The 19,210-nt window shown below is 38.2% G+C and overlaps 1 protein-coding gene across 9 annotated transcripts in view; it reads left to right on the top strand.

Annotated features, from left to right (window-relative positions):
• The window catches only part of OMA1 (OMA1 zinc metallopeptidase), a 45,478-nt gene that overhangs the window by 6,204 nt on the left and 20,064 nt on the right, over positions 1-19,210 (top strand). For 2 of the 9 annotated variants that reach the window (XM_053985548.1, XM_053985549.1), the window contains exons 7-9: positions 1,375-1,449; positions 3,064-3,213; positions 9,355-10,765. In XM_053985548.1, the coding sequence (XP_053841523.1) occupies positions 1,375-1,449; positions 3,064-3,213; positions 9,355-9,573 (444 nt within the window). In that variant the 3' untranslated portion in view covers positions 9,574-10,765. Of the gene's footprint in view, positions 1-1,374; positions 1,450-3,063; positions 3,214-3,357; positions 3,629-4,253; positions 4,328-9,354; positions 10,766-13,737; positions 14,221-14,625; positions 14,705-19,210 lie in introns of those variants that run through there. The other 7 variants (XM_053985554.1, XM_053985555.1, XR_008438440.1 and 4 more) reach the window with 6 other exon arrangements.

Here is a 19,210-nt window from a genome sequence, read left to right as displayed (position 1 = left end):
CCATTTTTCAATAGCTGATGAATACCACTGTATGCTATATAACTCAGGACTCTTTTGTAGGTTACAAATTTCATCTCTGTCTAAAAGATGTGTAATAATTAATCAAATAGTTTATATGGCTAACTAGGAAATGGTGCTTCAGACTAGCCAGGGGTTTCTTTGCTGTTTAGTGAATATATGTGCACCAACAGACCTGGAGGACTTTTCAAGGCAATAGAAATATGAATTCCACTTCAAGGAATTACTTTATCATCAGAGGATTTAAAAAATATTTTTATAATTGCAATGTTTATGGTCTGTGTGGAAACTAAGAATTTAGAAAGTGCCCTCATCTCTGCTGACTTCTAAACCAACATGTTTGTCTTTTAAAGCTGGCTTTGGTTGGCTTCTGTTTTTGACTTGGGAAAGTAGCAAAAAGTTACAGTTACCTTTATGTATTCAAGGGACTGGAGCACTTCCTTGGTGCTCTTCATTTCAAACTGCTTTGTGGTTTGTTGGTTGGTTTTTGGTGTTTTTTTCCCCTGAAACTTCTAAGGAGGACAAATTTCTATAGCCAGATAAAGAGCTGATAGAACCTTTTTGAGCTGATAGACCTTTCCCTCTTCTCTAACCTTGCACATTTGCCATTGCTCAGTTCACATTTCCTAATGGATGACTAAACCAGGATGTTGTGACAGGTTCCTTATCTCTGCAGGAGCAGGCTGTTTAAACAAGTCCTGATTTGCATTTACTATAACATGAGAGACTGCCCAAATCTACATGAATTACATTTGAGAAAACCACCACTGCCTCTTAGGGTGTGGTAATGCTCTAGAAAAATGGGAGGGAAGTTTGGTCAGCTTTATGTCTTCTAGTTTGATTTCTCAAGGGCAATTTGCAGATTGTGTTAGGGATAGTCATGGCAAAGGAGTGATTTCTGCATGCAAATATTTATAGCTACATTCCTTATTGTGGGCAGTTTGCCATATGAAATAGATGATACCATGCTTAAAAGCATCATAAAAGTTTAGGGAACCACTGGAATTTTTTATATACAGTTGCTGCAAGAAAATCTTGATGTCAATGGAAGAGTGAAATGAAAATATTCTGGTGAAAAGTTGGTATTTAGCTTTCAGTTTCTGCAAAATGAGATTGGCTGCTGATAGTGCCCATAAAAATATAACTAATTTGAATTAATTTCAACTGAATACAGGATCAATGAGTTACACATAATGGAATTAGAGATTACATTAAGAAAATGAATACTGATCACATGCAATGTGAGCATGATAGATAAACCCCACTTCTTATGAGAAGGTTAAAAGACAGCTATGAGGCTTCATCTTTGTACACATTCCAGACCCAGGAACAGAGGTTTGATGTGTTTCATTGCAGTTCATGTTTGATAGACCCTACAGCAGAACCCTGGAGGCTGAAGCTGATAAAGTGGGACTTCAGTTTGCTGCAAAGGTAACTACAACTGATTGGTTTTATTAGCAATAAAAATGAAATTAGCAAAAAAAAAAGTACCAGACATCTTTTAGTTTCTGTTACAATCAGAGGGAGTTTCCTTCTTCACATGGAGGTAAACTGTAAGTTTTTGAAGATACGTAGTTTTATGAAGTGGTGGGAAATAAAATACTTTTTAGGGAAAGACAAAGTCATTGTGGCTAATTGTGTGTAATACACTGAAGTGTGTAAAGCTGTGCATTACCTGCACAGTCTCCTTTCTGTGTAGTTTGTTGCTATTGGAAGAAAACTCCATGTATTTGTAAAGAGGAGAACTCTAAATAGGGATCTTCCATAAGTAGGATTTAATTATATGTGAAGATTTAAAGATTTAAGTAAAATACAGCCATAACAACAAAACAGCTTTGCTAAAGTAATGCAAAAATTTGGTCAGAAGCTACTTAGCATTTTTTCATAGTTTATTTTTCAATTACTTTTTTTTTCTGCTGGGGAATTTAAGTCTATATTAAAGGAACTGAACCAACTCTTTGATTTCTGGCCAAGTGCCATAGACTTATGTGTGAGATGCTAGTGAGAGCAGCACCATCTAGTGTTAATATTTCATTAGCCAAATTTCCTTTTAATACTAATGTTTCTTTAAGGAAGGGTTTTTAAAATTAACTTTGATTGTGAGATTAAAACTGCATTTGTAATTTGTAGTTGTCAAGAATAATACAATCCATTAAAGAATGTAATTGCTGTGTTTGTGCTCACTGCTTTCTAATACTGAAAAAGTATGGCCATATCAAAAAAGAAATAAGTGACATATGAGCATTTCTCTGCTTGTGCAGATAACCTTTTTATAATAATAATTTAAATAAATAAATTCAAAGGATAAAGCACCACATCTATTCCTGGGTGAGGGAATGGAAAGAAGTAATTTTATCTTCTGACTACTTGTCCCTCTTTTTTTCTTAGCAAATAAAGGTCAGTGTAAGAAATCTTTATTTTTCTTCTATACTTAAATGTAAAAACAGAGAAGTCTGTGGTGATACACAAAAGCAATTCTAAAAGTTACTGTTCTATGACTTTCTATAGTTAAACATATGCTTCTTGAAGAGAGTCAGGAATTCTACAGAATTACTGTTCTATTGTGTCATGGACTCCACAGATCACCCATGAAAGGCCGTGTAACCAATTACAGAAAGCATTTCCAGTTACTGTTTAGGTATATTTATGTATGAACTATTATCACCTTGTATTTTTGACTCTCAGCTTCTTCCTGTAACTTTGCCTAAAACTGTGGAGATGATTAATTTATCCTAGTAAATATAACTTGAATTTGCAGCTGAGCTTTTTTTTAAAGAACAAGTATATGCCAGAAATTGTAAACCTTTCCTTCCTCAATTTTCTTAATTCAGGTGTAATTTTTTTAAGGCATAGGTGTTAAAAGGAATGCATGAGTTTTTTCTCACTTTTAGATATTTTGGAACAGCTTTTTACTGTCAGATATAAGGACCATCTAAACAGTCTTTAGAAACTTTAAATTTGAGATGTCTTTTGTAATTCAGTATCAGACTGTGCATTTATTACTTTAAGCATCCAGTGGTGTTTCCATTTCCCTTCTGCTCTCAGGCTTGTGTGGATGTCAGAGCCAGCAGCGTCTTTTGGCAGCAGATGGAATTGGCAGAAACCATCCAGGGGCAGCCCAAGCTGCCAGAGTGGCTCTCCACACACCCTTCCCATGAAAACAGAGCTGAGCACTTGGACCGCCTCATCCCAGAGGTGAGCAGGGCTCAGGGAATTGGCTTTTCCTCTTAGGAAACTTGCCAGAAGTAGTTTGGTATTAATTGATTAATTAGCTGCTTTGGTATTGATTCACAATTTACTCTCATAGCACCATGCTTACCTTTCTCTTTATCCTTACAGAAATTCTCCATTGCAAAGCTTTCAACCTTAAAGGTTTTATTAAATGAGGAAAAAGTAAGATAGCACAGATAAACTGTAATCATATTCCAAGTGGTTTGGGGTTTTTTTTCTGATCAAAGTGTAATTTTTTTTCTTTGAATGGCCTTTTGATATAGATGTGACAGTGCCACAGGTCTCATCCACTCTTTCTATTTTTTTGCCATTTTGGAAAGGCAGTTTTTAAGTTGGAGCCCTAAATTTTCTTGACTTCTCTTGCTTTTGTAGCAAATGAAAAAATAAAATAGAGTGTTAAAGCACTCCACTGCGACACTGTTTTTCAGCAAGCTGAACTGTGTTTGGAAATGTTCTTTTTTATCACCAACTATTTTTTTTTTTTTAACTCTCTGTCACTTTAAGTCTTTTGTCAGTTCCAAACTGTAAAGACACTTGAAGATTTATTGGCAGAGGGAGCACTAAAATATTGAGGTGTTTGCTGACTTCAAAGGAGAAAAAAAAGAGTTTCATGAATCCTTTGATGAGAATGAATACAGTAAATATTCCAAATGGTGGCATAAGTCAAAGTCAGCATTAGGGATAGGAGACTGGAGAGTGGCTAGACTGGATATTTCAAATTAATATACACAAAGTTTGTACTTTGCAAAAGCAGGCTGGGAAAATGTTTTTGATGGATTTTCGAACACATTTGAGCAGCTGAATAGAAAATGATTTTTGTTGTGGAGCCTCAGTTTTAGCTAGATTGAACATAAAGGGTTCAGAATCGTTTATTTTCATAGAGTTGTTGACTGGCTTATAAAGAGGTAATGAAATAAATTACTTCTTATGTTCTACCCCAGGCCTGAGCAAATAAATAACTGAGCAACTGTGTAGAACTGTTATTTCTGTCTCATCTCTCATAGTTTAGCAGGTGGAGCAGCCCTCATCTTTTTACAGCTCCTCTCAACTTCCAAGAGCAGTGAAGGCTGGGAAGATCTTCCAGAAGATAATTGAGGGGAGATGTTTTTGTTTGCCTTTTACATTAAATGTTCTTTGGAGTAGGATGAGAAAACAGGGGCTGAAGGCTTCCTGTTTTTAGCAAGTTCACAAGATAAGTGAGGTTGGCACTACAAAACTGGAATAAAGATGAAAGAAAATGGGTAGAGGAGGCTTCTTGTCTGAAACATTGACTCCCCTTCTTGTGGGAGCTGCTGCCTTCAGGCTGGATTTCAGGCATGGAAAGGGAATCTCATGATATTGTTGCTCAATATCAGCCCCTTTTTGTTTCATTGTTCACATTCTTTGAGCTTTTTAGAACAGAATGTTGACTATGTTTTTATTAATACCATTAATTTTTTTATTAATACCATTATTTTATTAATACCATTTTTATTAATACCATTATTTTTTATTAATTGCCATTAGATACTCAGAGCCCAGGAGAGAAGCCAGGTTATCAGAAAAGACCTTTTTATCTTTAGTACCTCTCTGTGAAGAAACTGGTACTTCTTAAGACTCAGTGGCAGATCCATCATGACTATTATTGGGTGTCATGTGCTGCTGGTTTTGGAGCTGAAATGGTTTTCAGGACAATACATCTCTTATTAGACCAGCTGCTATAGCTGGAACAAATAGGGACAAGATTTTGGACTTCTCTAATCTTTCTCTACCGACTTCTAAGCAGGTTCACAAGAAGATGCAATCATATAAAGTGAGAATTTTTCTTCAGGTAATGAAATGTCACATCTCAATGAGGTGACTGAACAGTCTCAGGAAGTGTAAATTAAAGGGGAACTATCACAGGGATCCCTTTCAAGTCATTAAAAGACTGAGAGCAAATCAAATGAATGTTAAAGATGTTACATCTGGTTTTCTGAGCAAGTTGGAAGCTACAGCCATGCTGAGGAATCAGTAAACAAGAGAGCTATAAGCAGTTAAAAAGTAGTGCTGTCCTGGAAATGAAATAAAACAAATAAAAAAGTTTTGCTGTGTTTTAAAAGTAATTCCCCTCAGAAAGGGAGGTGTTAGGATAGTAAACCAAGAAAATAGAGTATACTCCTAAATAGGAAACAGAAATCTCTTGGAATTCCTGCTTGGAGGCTGGAGAGATGTGTTTTATTTTCAGAAAATGAAATCTTAAAATGATTCTGTATAAGGGTGAGGATGATGATTGTTCTGGAGACAGAGAGACTGTGGGAGTGTAGTGCTAGAGAGAAGCTACAGGATGTTCTAGTTCATCTCAGTAGTTTATTTTCGTGTTCTCTGACTTGGGGCAGTGTCTGTTTCCAAGTGTGCTGTTGAAATGCAGCACTGTACATCAGTGGCAGCCTCAGCTAAACTGAATAAAGCAGAAGGTTATCTCCTGAGCCTTGCCTGTGGTACAAAAGTTCATCTTGATGTGACATTTGCTTTTTTAGCATCATGTTGTTGGCTCAGATTCCGTTTTTGATTCACTGTAAGTCCAGTTTCCACTTTCTTGTGGAAATGCCACGGTGACATCATTTGGAGATAAATTATAAGTTGGGATATATCAATTGCACTGCTTGTCTTGTTTGCTAGATAGTCAACTTGTCAAAAAAAGTTAATTCATTTACTTTTGGAAGCACATGTTTTTGTCAAATCCACATTGGCTACTTATTATTTTTTATTAATTTTTGTGCAGTTAATACTTTTTCCTCTGCTGCCTTTTGATACAGGAGATACATTTATTTTCCTTCCTTTTCAAAAGTGGGTTGGTATATTTGCCCTTTGCTTACGATGTGAACATTACTTCAGATAATTCTAGTACTAGAATATGTTAATTAATCCCTATCAAGGTGGAAACAAGAATAAAAACCACATTTCTATCTGCATTTCTATCCTTCTTATAAAGTTATTAAATATTTTGTCACAATTTTTCTTTCCTATGCCAACATCAGTGGAAGGTTGGAAGTATTAACATTATATATAAGCTGCTTTTCTTTTCTATCCAGTAAAGTCTATCAATTCCTTTAATCATCTTTTTACTGCTACTTCATTAAGACTGTAAGGGCTTGAGACCAGCAGGTAGTCTGGTGTCTGTGACAGTGTGAAGGATTAATATTGGGAACTAAAAATTACATATTTCTCTATTTCTCTCTGCTGGTAGTTTTACATGAAGGTGATAGGATGAGGGAGACCTTTCTTCTGCCTTCCCTGCTCCCAAACATTGCAGGAGGTGACTGTGATTGTATTAATAAGAAAAACAGCTTCACCTTTGTAACTTACAAGCAAGAGTCTGGATGGTTTATTTGGGATCTCGTGAACCAGTAAGCAGGCAGGTGGCTGCCCTCACTGGAATGTGTAGTTCCAGCTGTCCTGAGCAGAGAGGTGACAAGTTAACTTGGCTTTCCTTTCCATATCTGGAGTTTTTCAGTGGCATGTGAGGTGATGATGTTGAATCGCTGCCTTCTACCCCCTTGCACAGCTTTATGTCTAGCAAGAACTCAGATATCCACAGGGTAAAAATGTTCACCTGAAGTACTGGTTTTTATCTTTGCTGTTGGGACTTCAATGAAACCATGGAAATAGGTCAGGCACTGTATAGCCAGGAAAATGCAGAGATACAAATTTGCTAAATTAGTTTAAAAGAGGATTATGTTGCCTTTTCCAGGATACAACCTAAATCTCTGTATTCCCATTTGCCTTGAATAACACTGCTTGACATTAATGCAGTCTTGTAGCAGCTTATGTTCTAGAAGACAACAACAGAAAACACTTGGTTTATCATAAATGCCAGTTTAGAAATGGATTGGTCACTGAAGCAGAAGAGTGTTCAGCAGTACAGTTACATTTGGTGACTACATGGACAATCATGCTGTAGAAAAACAAGCTGTGAAAGCTTTAGTTATATTTTTAAAAACTTAGACAGGAACAATATTTGCATGCCTAATCCAGATTTATGTCTCCAGTAATTTCAATTTTACATTTCAGCAAGAAACAACTGGAGTAACTCTTGCTACATTTTTCAAATGTGTCTTTTTCCAAAACCATTTGTTAATTTTAAATTCTGTTTGTTTCTAGCCATTTACAGCAAACTCTATCAGTTCACTGTAGTAAAGTTAGAGGAGAAATATGTTTTGGAACCTCCTTACACAAAAAAATGAGTTAAGCTCTGCTCTTCTATTTCAAAATTTGCTGCAGTAAGATGTTTCCAGTGCCTCCTGTGGAAGAATATCAAAGTGTTTCAAAATGATGGGTAAATGCTTATGCAGAGCTGTACTGGAATATTTGATTTGATATTTCAGACAAAGCTAGTGGATATAAAGCAGATTTAAAATTTCTGTTCTGTCTACAATGCAATACTAGGACTGCTGTGAAAACTGTTATTTTCTTCCTCCTCATGAATCCATGTATAACAAATTAATCAGCATGTGTTTTCTGCTGACAGCCCCAAATACTGGCCAGGAGGCACCTGGCTACAACTCAGGACAGCTCTGGCCATTGCTTTTCAGGAATCCATGATTGTGAAGTGGAATAAAATGCACTTTTTAACTGGTTTTTCTATGAAAGGATTAAAACCAGAACTGGATGTAAATCTGCCCATGGTTTATGCTGTTAATTGAGGCCAGGACAATACTGAACAAATGTGACAATCCCACAGTGCCCGTTGATTAATGGTAACCATCAGACTTGTTTTGGTCTTGATGTTTCATTTTGCAGATCTCAAAAAAGTAGTTCTCAGTGGAGATGTAGAACCCTCTAGAGTTCTACATGTAATATTTTGCTATATGATACATAGGGTCTACTTTTCTTAATTGGTTGAAATGAGTTATAGGAGGTTCCATGGATCCCAGTAGTTCTGTGTACAGCTGCTTAAAAAGCACTGCATCAGTTATGTGCCAAACACAGGAGCTGCCAGTTTGTGTGGTCTGATTAAGGTAAGTTCAGCTTTGTGGCAATGAATACAACTTAAGCATCCTTTAAAACACTTAACTTTGAACAGGTTGGTATCAGTATCTCCACAGAGCCTTTGAGATGTGAGATTCACCCACTGCCATTCCTTTCTCAGATTGCCAGGCAGACAGGATGGTCTGGGGGAATGTGCTTGTGCTAATGAATTTTGGTTCTCTGGGAGATTCTCTGGCTCCTTTGTGCCCCTACTTTCTTACTTGTAAAATGCAAGCAATGACACTTACTCAGTGAGCAGGACTAACTTAAAGTTTGGTCTCTTACTGCTGATCTTTTTACCCAGAGAAATTGTTACATTCTAGAGAAAATTATTTTCTTGTGACATTATTTTCTCATAATACTTGGAAACTTGGAATACTCCAAGTGCTTCTTGGAGATGAGATCACTTGTGTAACAGGAGTTTAACTATACTGATGAATCTGGATCTCTGTGCCAAACAGTTAAAAGTCCATTATGTTATTGGAGATTTTCTCTCCTTTCTTAAGTCAGATGTCTGTGTATTGTTACTTCAATAATAGAATATGTCTGAGGTAGTAAATTATTCAGAGCCCTTTTTTTTTTTCTTGATGCAGTAATTTTCATTTACATTTGAATGTAAATATAAATATATGAGTGCAGTGTGGGCTGTGGGCTGGATACACCCCCACTTAATTAAGTGGATTCCCTGCTGGGATTTTTCTTCTTTCTGAGGCATTTTAGAATATGGATTGATTCAACATTTTTCTTCAAAGTACCCTGAAAGGGCTACAAAAAGTTTAGTTTATATGTGAATGTAAATTGAAGGTACTGATCTGCACAAGTATCACAGAAAACACTGGAGAACTGCCTGTCTAATTATGTTGTACCTTTTAGAGTATCCATCCTTGGAGATCATGGTGTCAGAATATAATTTCACTCTTCATTTTTCTCATTGTTTTACCATATTGCTCCATTTTGTCACAGGAATTCTTGGTTTCTGTTGAGAAGTTGTTCAGTAAGAATTTAGGCTCATTACTCTAACCAATGTGCAAATGCAAACCTGACTGGAAAGCCCAAGTCACTGACTGAAACCTTTCTTGTTTTTCCTATTTGGTTTGTTTTCCTATGTGTTCACAGGCTCTTAAAATAAGAGAGAGCTGCAATTGCCCATCTCTTTCTGGACCAGATCCTCGCCTTATTTTCAAACTTAACATGCAACATCTCCTGGAATCATCTAAAGGTCGCGGACCCCCAAATTCTACCAAGCAAGATCCCTCAAAACCAAAGCTAGACTTTCCTCACACTCAAAAAGTGGAAGATATGCCAGTGACTTTTGCAGTTAAACCCACGAACTGATGACTTTAATTTTCACTTTTTATGGAACTGGTGGTCCCTGAAGGTCTATCTTACAACACAAAATTGTCTTTGAACCATGAAGAAGATGTAGCCACTCAGATTCTCCATTTCTTTTATGTGATCTCTCACTCAAAGCAATAAGGAACCATGCCCACACAAGAAGAGCAGCGTGCTGGAGCAGAAAGTTCCTTATTCATTAAGAGTTACTAAAATAAATCACTTCTCAGGGGAAAGATAATCTCATACAATCCAGTCACACAGTGTAATTTTCAGCTTTATCAGGCTCACCTTGATCAGAGGACAGATGAGCCAGAAGCGTCCCTAAAGCAGAGGGAAAAGTACAATTTTCATCACTTAAGTTGTCTGGTTTATCTTGCCATAATTTGGGTTAGATCTACTCAGCTTCATTTGAGAAATAATGAGAAGAGCTTACTGCCTGCTCCACATACAGGGTGTTTAAAAATATTAAGCTGGGAAGGGATAATAGCTATGGGCTAGATACACCCTCACTTAATTAGGTGGATTTACTGCTGGGATTTTGCTTCTTTCTGAGGCATTTTAGAATGTGGATTGATTCAACATTTTTCTTCAAAGTAACCTGAAAGGGTTGCACCAAGTTCAGTTTAAAATATAGAGAGAAATAATTTTCAGGGGAGTCTTCCTTCTGGAAGAAGCCCTGAAAGAATCGTGGTAGCACCAAATGCTTTACAAAGATGCCTCTTGTCTTTTTTAAATGATCAGGGTGCCTCATCAGGGGGCAGGTTTGCTGCCCCAACATTTGATTTGGATATATCCATTTGGATAGAAATGATTGCTGATGTGTAGCATATTACATAGGAGACAAATACAAGGTTTTTTGACTGCACAGCTTTTGCAGATGACTTTATCATGAAAGTGACTTCTCGTCAGGAAACTGGCATCTAAAGCTGAGCATCCCTCCCTCCCTCCCCTTGAAAGCCACACTTTTTATACCCTGGAGACAAATATGGGCAATGTAGGTAAAGCTCTGCCTTTCAGGATGGGTGACCCACTGTACCCAGCATGTTAATCTCTGTTTGCACATGTTTGAATTGTCCTTACTTCGCAGTTGATGGAAATACTGAAATGTTGATCTTGCAGGAAGATGTAGAAAGAGCTGGCAGTGAATGAAAATAAAAAAGGGAAATCCTGTTCCTTCATCTGTTAAGATGTATTTGCTGTTATGCTTTTTGTTACTCATTTGATCAAAACAAACATCTCTTTCATAAATGGTAATGTCTTACTTGAAGAAAACATCCAAAATATTTACAGGTTATCCTATTTTGAAACATTCTTTTTCTATATGAAGAAGGGTAGGCTTAATCATATTTCTTCAGTTGCATCAAAATGCAAACTTCTAAGAAGGAAAAAATAACCTATTCAGTGCTGTCAGTGACTTTAGTTGGAAAAACAGATTGTGAAACAAGTAATGCTTTCAATGACTTCAGTCAATGAAGCTGGGTCCTTTGAGAAACACTAGCAAGTCCCTTGTCTCTGTTCAGAGGTAAGTTGATGTGTGTGTAATGCTGATGATTCTAGGTCTGATTATATAGGTCTAGATTGGCTGCATATTGCTTACAAGTTGTTTTTAAATCTCTGCTCAATCCTGCTGGCAGGAGGCAGAAGGTCCAGCCTGACCATTATTCATCCATCCATTTTTATTCTTGGTGACAGGAGTTTTTGTAACAGATGCTCAGTGATGTGTTGCAGCATTTGGACATTGTCACCTGAAGGGAAACAGAAAAATACACCATTTAGATTTCCCTGTGGACCTCAAGAGTTTATCCTGCAGCACCAAAACCCCAACGCTGCTGCCTCTCTCTCCTCCCGTGTCACAGCTTGTTTTGTTATCCAGGGCTGCTGCTTGACATGCAACTGGATGCTTGTGTCTGGTAGGACTAAGGAGAACAAACGAGAGTTTTTATAGCATTCAGGATGAAGTATGAAACCACACAAATTTCATATTTCTGCTGTCTGTTTTAAGTGACTGAAGTACTGCAGTTGAAGGCAGGAGATAAAATTTTCAAGTTCACCAAGGGAGCTTTTTTAAAATTTGTAAGTAAATAGTCTTGTAACCATGATCATGGTGATGTGAGAGAAAAGGTTTCAAGGGAGGGGTAATAGCTTATATTAGACTGACAAGGGGATTATGTATTTTTTCCAACTATACTCATCTAATAAAACACACCCCTCTTTTTCCAAACATATACACACAAATATAAAGTGCACACACAAGACACACAAGAGTTAGGCCTCAACACTAGAACACTGTGTATTTAAATACTGTTTCAATTGTTTCAAATGTATAGTTTTACATACAAGATGGGATGCTGAAAAATTCAGGTTTTAATTTACATTTTAATTCATCCTTAATACTTTTCTCAAGTGCTTTGGAAAGGGTTTCTCCTTTCTGCTTTGCTTGTGTCCAACACAGAAAATGCCTTATGTTCATCTGCCTCTTGGAGGGCACTTTTTTCTTAAATTCTTGCTGAATACTCTATTGTGGATCTGCCTATATTGCTAAAGCATTTTCTTTTTTCTTTCTTGAACTGAAAAAATCGTTGCCTTCCATAGTAAACATTTCACTTTTAAAGTCAAAGAACATACAATGATTTTGTGTGGGCATATATAATAATATACATAATATATCAATAGATAAATTGTAATATATTATTACGTTATTAATCATTAAAATAGAATTTCAAACTATATCCCTTAGAAAAATGCTGTGATTGCAAGCTTCTGATTATCTGTAGAAACTTCCCATTGCAATTGTAACTCACTATGGCACAGAAGGAGCAGATCTAGAAGTTCTGTTGAAGGAATTCAGTGCTTGGAAACACAGTATGTAAGAGGAGAATAGTGGCTAAAGTGAAAAAAGCTAAGATAGCCCAGTAAAAATTCATCTGGATTTCCACCTCCTGTACTTTGTGCTGCGCTTCACAGCCTCCTGCTGGAAGAGTAAATACATGGTACAAATTTCACTCTTAATGCATCTACTGTAGTGAAAATATTGAGAGATTTTGTGAGCAGGGGAGGTGCATTGAAGGCAGTCCTGCAATAAAAATGGCTCCTTTTACCTTTTGGTTTATCAAGTTTACTCTTTTGTTTTGGTTAGGTATGTTTTTTTTCAGGTTTTTTTCTTTAAACTTGAAATACAGAAGTGCCAGGAAAGCAAAGCAAACAGCTGTTAGAATGCTCTTTGTTCTTCAGTTCTGTTTGTAGTCTCTAAAAGAGAACAATCCTGCAAGCTTGATGCTTTTTCCTCATATTATGTAGGCTGCCAGAGCTTTTTTTTTCCTGGTGTGATGTTTGTATCTCAATACCCTTGGTTGAAAACCTGCTTTCTCTGTAATAGTCATGTAAGCTATTTTACATCCATCCAGATACTCTCTGGTGAAGATCCTTGTTTCTCCAGATCTTGGGAGCATTTGAAAGGGAAGCAAGATGATCCCAAAGTGTGGTGATGGTAGAGGTGACAGGATAACTTTTCTGTCAGCAGTACAGGGTTTTTTCATGAGGTTTCCTGTCCATATTGCAGAGTGTGGGCTAAACACTCACAGGAAGAACTGATGTTAAGAACTGGCATTTCTAAATCACCTGAAGTATCTCCTAAATACAGTTTTTCCATAATACCTGCATAGATGATCCTTCTAGCAGTTCTGTTGGAGATATTGGAGTCAGTAAGATGAAGATTTTAGCCAAGCTCCACAGAAACTCCAGAAAAAAATCTGGAGCAGGACCTTAGTTTAAAATGTTTGTGTCCTCATAGCAAATTGAAGTGATGGGCTTTGGATGATCTCTGCATTTTTAAGTTTGTCTCCTTTCAATATTTGTCTGCAGAGTTTCGAGGTGCCTCTTTGTTCATACTCTGCTAGGTTACAGTTATTTGTTCTTAATGTGGTTATTTCTGAGCTACTTTCTCTTATGCATAAACTGGTTGTTGTTTGCTCACTGCCCATCATCACTAAGGAGCTGATGCCTACATATCTTGACATGCTGGTTATTTTATCTCAAATAAGTTTGGTCTCAAATTTGTGTTTCCACAACAAAACCAGGGATTGTTTTGTATATTTATTGTAAATAAAAATAAGATAAAGCCTTGTAGAAGTTTATGCCCCATGCCCCATCTCCACCTTTTCCTAGAGCTGCAGGTGTCTCTGCTGGAAAGAGCAAGGGCTGCTGAGAGAGAAATCAGGATAAGCAGAAGAGGCTCCTCACTGAGTCAAAGAAGAGATGGGGCTGGATGTTGTTCCTGTGATAACTTTATTGCTGGGGCTGACAATTGTTGGCAGGTCTGTAAAGAGAACTGACTGAGTGTCTCTGGTGTCGCTCGCTGCTGCCTACACACATTGCAGCCATGCAGGAAATGTGCTCTTTGATCTCCTGAAGCCCCAGGCTGTGTGCCAAACCCAGGCCTAGCAGAATATTCCTGGCTCCCTTGTTCTGCCTGTGCTGGTTCAAGCCTGCTGCTCTTGGTATGAGCTAGGGGCTCTAACCCTGATTTATGGACATATGCAGAGAATTGTTATCTCCAGCACATAAATTCATTATAACTATTAAACTAAGCTGAAATTGAACCTGTTGACCTGGAAGTGAATGGCTCCATAACATTTCATTAATCCTCTGAGATGTTTAATTCCTGCTAATTTGATATTTCAGATACTATCTTCTCTACAGATATAATGGCTTAATTAGTATACATTACATGATGTCTCTTCACAGTACAGCGTGTACAGTATTTATCCACTAGAAAAGTAATTCAGTAGAGCTCAATTATAATACATTGACTAGAGCATAAAAGTTGAAAAGAATATGTGCAGTAGTCATTATATTTTAAGCATAAACATTTTTCAAGCAGTCTTCTGTTTGTTAATATCTATTGCCTTCTAAAAATGATGGTCCTAAACATTTTGTTACAGCTTATTAAAATGTTGACTGAAAGCACTTTTTGGTCATACCACCATAGTCCATGTTATAGAAATCTATTTTCCTGCTTTTCCTGCTTTCAGCTTGCAAATCTTTTTACTGAAGTCTTGTTTCAGAGCAAGTCTGTGTGACAGTTCAGGACAGTGGTGCCAGCTGGGGCTGCAGGGGACAAGCAAAGAGAAAGGTAATGGATCTTTGGAATGTGGTCATTTTGCTGCTTCCTTCCTGTGGAAAGTCAGTAGAGGCACAGATGTGAGGAAGCTCTTGAGTAGTACCTGAATTTAGATTCAACCCAGCCACTCCTCCTCCGACCACTCTCTGCAATCTAAGGCTTGAGTTTATTAAATTTATCCTTTTTTTTTCCCTTCTAAAATGGATCTATATTGTATATTTGAGCTCTAGAGAATCGGAGCTCCTTACTCCTTGGGATACATTGTCAGATTTATTCCATGCATATCTGGGATAAGTAACGGAGGAGTAAGTGCTGAGGGAATAACGCAGTGTGAGTTTTCAGTCACCAGGTGGCGGCTGGGCTGCCCGAGCCGGGCTCCGGCCGATGGATGCAACACCTGCGGCTTCAGCCCGGATTCAGTAAATTATCCTGCCGGTCTTCCCTCAGTGTTAACGGCAGTGACTCCTCCCTGGAGAGAACTCGAAACATCAGGAGGAGAAAACGAACGTATTAGGCTGGGTTGTTCTTGTTTTCTTCTCTAGATTTCTCTTCTTAGAGGATGAAGGATAATGGAGAGAATAAGAGGTCAGCCAGACTTACATGTTCAGGAGGGATGAAATGGGAGGACTCTGATTTTGTTCTCTGATTTCAAAGCTCCGTGTTCTCGCTCTCCACCCTCTCCCCTCCCCATTGCATGGGAGGTATTTCTTGAACTAAGAAGCTGAAGGGCAGTAACTGATCTTGGTGTTTCAAGGAGTTGAACATGTATCTCTTAGATTTCAGAGACTGCCAGATATATGAAGAGCATCTTCAAATTCTGAGCCTGGAGAAGGTTTTTATGTTTTTTTTAAGCACTTGAACAAAATGGCAGACGATCCTCAAAGTGCTCAAGACCTCAGACCCTGTCTGGTGGGGTTTTACCCTCTCCATTGCTGTATCCTTTAGCTTTATCACCTTCCCTTTGCTTTGATCATGCTGATGAGGCTACACTGCTCTGTTTCATCGTCTTTTCATCCAAAAAGCTAGAAGGAAACAAAACCCTTGAGAAGCAACAGGGTCTAATTTCCACTGTCTCAATGAGGCCTCTATTCTGTTCACATTGAGATTGCTGGCAAAAGTCCCAGTAGTTAGATCTGGATTTCTCCCTCCTTAAAACAATATTCTTCCTTTTGTGCTTTATCCTCTGCTTGTCAGAATCAGCTGATTATGAGCTCCTGCACAGATGACATTTTATCTGCAGTCAGCAGGAAGGAGGCATGAATTAGGGCTTAGAAGAAAATCTTCAATAATTAGCCACTGAGGAAGGAAAACATCCAAAAAAAAGTACACAGATGGAATTGACTTATTTCAATTTGACTGGGCTGGAAAGTTCAGCTATAATGATAGTGGTTAAATTAATTATGTTGATTTGGTGACAAGGAAACTAGCACGTCCCCAAATGATGTGTATTATTTTTGAACCTAGATGAGGTAGCTGCACACTGTTGGTGATGTGTGTCAGAGTCATGGATATCAGGCATTCCTCATGTGGGCTTTTCACCCCATGCTCCTTCAGGATGTGATTCATGATGGCACAATTTGGTCACACATAACCCTTAAGGCAGAGTTTGGATAAGTGCAAGGCTTTAAGTGCTTTCTCTGAAATCTTTATTATTGTGAATAACTGTGATGGACACAGTTTTGGATGCTGTAGTGAGTTGTGATCTCTGTCATGAAAAGACACATTGTGCTGTAGCTGAAGTGTGTCTTGGAGCTATGCTGAGTGCTGCCCATCTTCAGCAGTGAATGGCAGGAATGGTTCTGCATCATCACTCCCACACCTGTTACAGCTCTGTTCTGCCTCAGCTGCAGCTTCAGGGACCAGAGGTGTTTGTAGGCATAGCAAACATCACGCACATCACATATGTCCCTGTATTCAATTAGAGAACTTCTCATGGTTGTCTTGGGGTGTAGAACTTAAATGTGCTTCAGCTTCAACTCCTCGTGGCTGTTTGGTCTCTCTTGCTGTTCTGGCAAACTGATTTGTTAGTAACTTCTGACATGCTGACCTCTCTTTCTTTGTTGTCAGTATTATGCGAGTGAGGATCCCCTGAAATAACTTTTCCATGTGGCTGTGGAAGCCACTGACACCTGCAGAGCTCTGGATTTTCTCTGTGAGTAGGTCCCAGTCTGTCAGGCTATCCCTGAAGAAATCTCCATCTTAACTTTGTACTTGCAGTTTTGTCACTTTAATGTTTCATGGTGCCTGTGGGACATGTATGTCAAGAGGCATCACATCTTGGAGGATGTTTCTGAATGGCCTTCATGACCTGATCCATCTAGGACTTTAGAAGGAGGACCTTGAATTTGATAGGGATAAAAAAAGACAGCCTGTAAAATGAGCACAGCATTAGCAGAGAGAAATATTCAGAAGGTTTTCATGCATTGATAACTGATAACACTTATCATTTTCCTGAACAATAACAGATTTGTGTGTCTTTAAACTTTCCCTTTTATTCCCACTGAGGTGGAGTCAGGCTGTAACTGGTTGCCAGCATCAGTCAGGCATGGGTGTGGAGGGATGTGGGTGCTGATAAGCAGAAGGGTCAGACCAAGATGCCATAATAAAAGCATAGTTATTTTTAGAGGAAAAGCACCCCAACACAATATTTATACCAGTTTTGCTTATTTTATTCCACTAATAATACATTTTGCCATATATAACTTTGCGTAGAAACACTCTGCTCTAATAGTATACAAATTTTCATATGTCAAAAAAATGTTCCTTATAGTAATTTGGACTTGGTGTCATTTTTATAGAGTGTGTACACAATTCTGTCTCCTGGAATAAAACACAAATGTTTACTCCTCTACTGCAGGAGCTGCAGGCACAGCTCTTCCTCTCTACCACTAGGCAGAGCTGCTTTGTGATCTCTGCCTTCCTCTGAAGCTTCTTCCTCCTAACCTTTTTTCTTATACCCTGCTTTTAAAACTTAAAACTTGGCTGCTTGTGAAAACTGTAAAGATAAATCCAGATTATTAGTCCGTCTGATACTCTGTTCTGCCTCTGTTTCCAAATAACAAGAAAAGCTTTGACAGCTGAGAGCCCAGGTGAGCTGAGGTGACTTAACCTATGGCATGTGGCAGTGGCTGCAAGTAATGTGTGGCATCTTGGACTGTGCCTGCAGAGACTTTCACCCCAGGTGCTGAGGCATCAGTGACTCTGAATGTGCAATCTATTAGCATCTTTCACTGTAACTGTCTAATGAGTTGCAGGAATCCAGCCTGGAGGTCAGGGATGAAAGGCTTGTGTTGGAGCTGCTTAGTGAACCTGATTCCCCCATCTTTAGGAGGTCAGAAATTTCCTCCACCAAGAGAACGACCTTTGCTAGGTCACACGGACTGATGAGCAACTTGGCCTGTGCAAATCCCAATTCTGAAGCCAGTCTTGGAAGCAGAGAGGAGTGATTTCATGTTTTCAATGGTATTCTGTATCTTTGTTAGTTTCCTAACCTAGGAAGTCCTGCATCTCTTTAAATTGTATTGAATAATATGGAGCAGAGCATTTTCAGGTTAGTGCTGATAGGTTTGGATTGCTGGAATTCATGTTTTTAATCTGCTCCAGTCCATCAGGGTGACCTAGTGAAAAGGGAATAGGAAAAATGCAACAAAGAAACTGTCAATACTAAGACAATTTAATTACAGTATTTTGCTTCTACAAGAATTGCCTACATTGAGAATACAAAATAAAAATCAACTCCCAAATCCTTGGCAAAATACAGCTTGTGGAAGCTTTAGACATTTTGGTGCAAAGGTCCATCATGAAGCTGTTGTGATTTATAGAAAGGAAAGACTAAAATATAAAAAAGGAAAAAAAGAGTCTATATCTGTAACTGTCATCCTCACAGGTGGGCTTCAAAGACCCAAAACTAGTCACCTAGGAAACTTAAAATATTTCAGAATTCTCTCCTTTAGTATAAACATTTTTTAAAAACCTCAGTATTGTGATTATTTCAGTAAAATATGTGGTTTTGTACACTGTGTGTGAAACACAAAGGTGAAGGGTCTGAGGTCTCTCCAAGCAGGAGGTTTGAGCTTTTTCCTCTTTCAAAGCCAATTAGATTTTGGCCAAATCTTTGTGGTAGAAGCCGAACCAAGTTCTCCACCCCTCCTCTTCTCATTTCATAGGTGCCATGTGGTTGGGGCTTTGTTCCCTCTACTTCCTTTGATTTACACTGTCATGTAGACAAATCAAAGCCTACCCTTTATTTATTGCTGCTAGCAAGAGTGTGCTATAGACTTAATTCAGGATATGGACTCAAATCCTTCCCCGGAGCAGAGTAGAGTACTTTGTCATTTGCAAACACTTGGAAGCACAGTGCTTCAGAGTTCCTGTAAACAAGAATAAATTCAAGGAAAATTTTGAATTACATGTGTACTTTGAATGAATACATTGGAATCAGAATAGCACACAGCAAGACGAATCTATCCATCATGGGCATTTAGAGCAGAGCCTGTATTTGCTTTTCTTTGCTATTCA

The sequence above is a fragment of the Vidua macroura genome, chromosome 9, assembly GCF_024509145.1.
Source record: "Vidua macroura isolate BioBank_ID:100142 chromosome 9, ASM2450914v1, whole genome shotgun sequence".
In the NCBI taxonomy this organism is placed as follows: domain Eukaryota; kingdom Metazoa; phylum Chordata; class Aves; order Passeriformes; family Viduidae; genus Vidua; species Vidua macroura.
The sequence above is the reverse complement of the archived record's forward strand: the minus strand, read 5'-3'. Positions and strand labels throughout refer to the sequence as shown.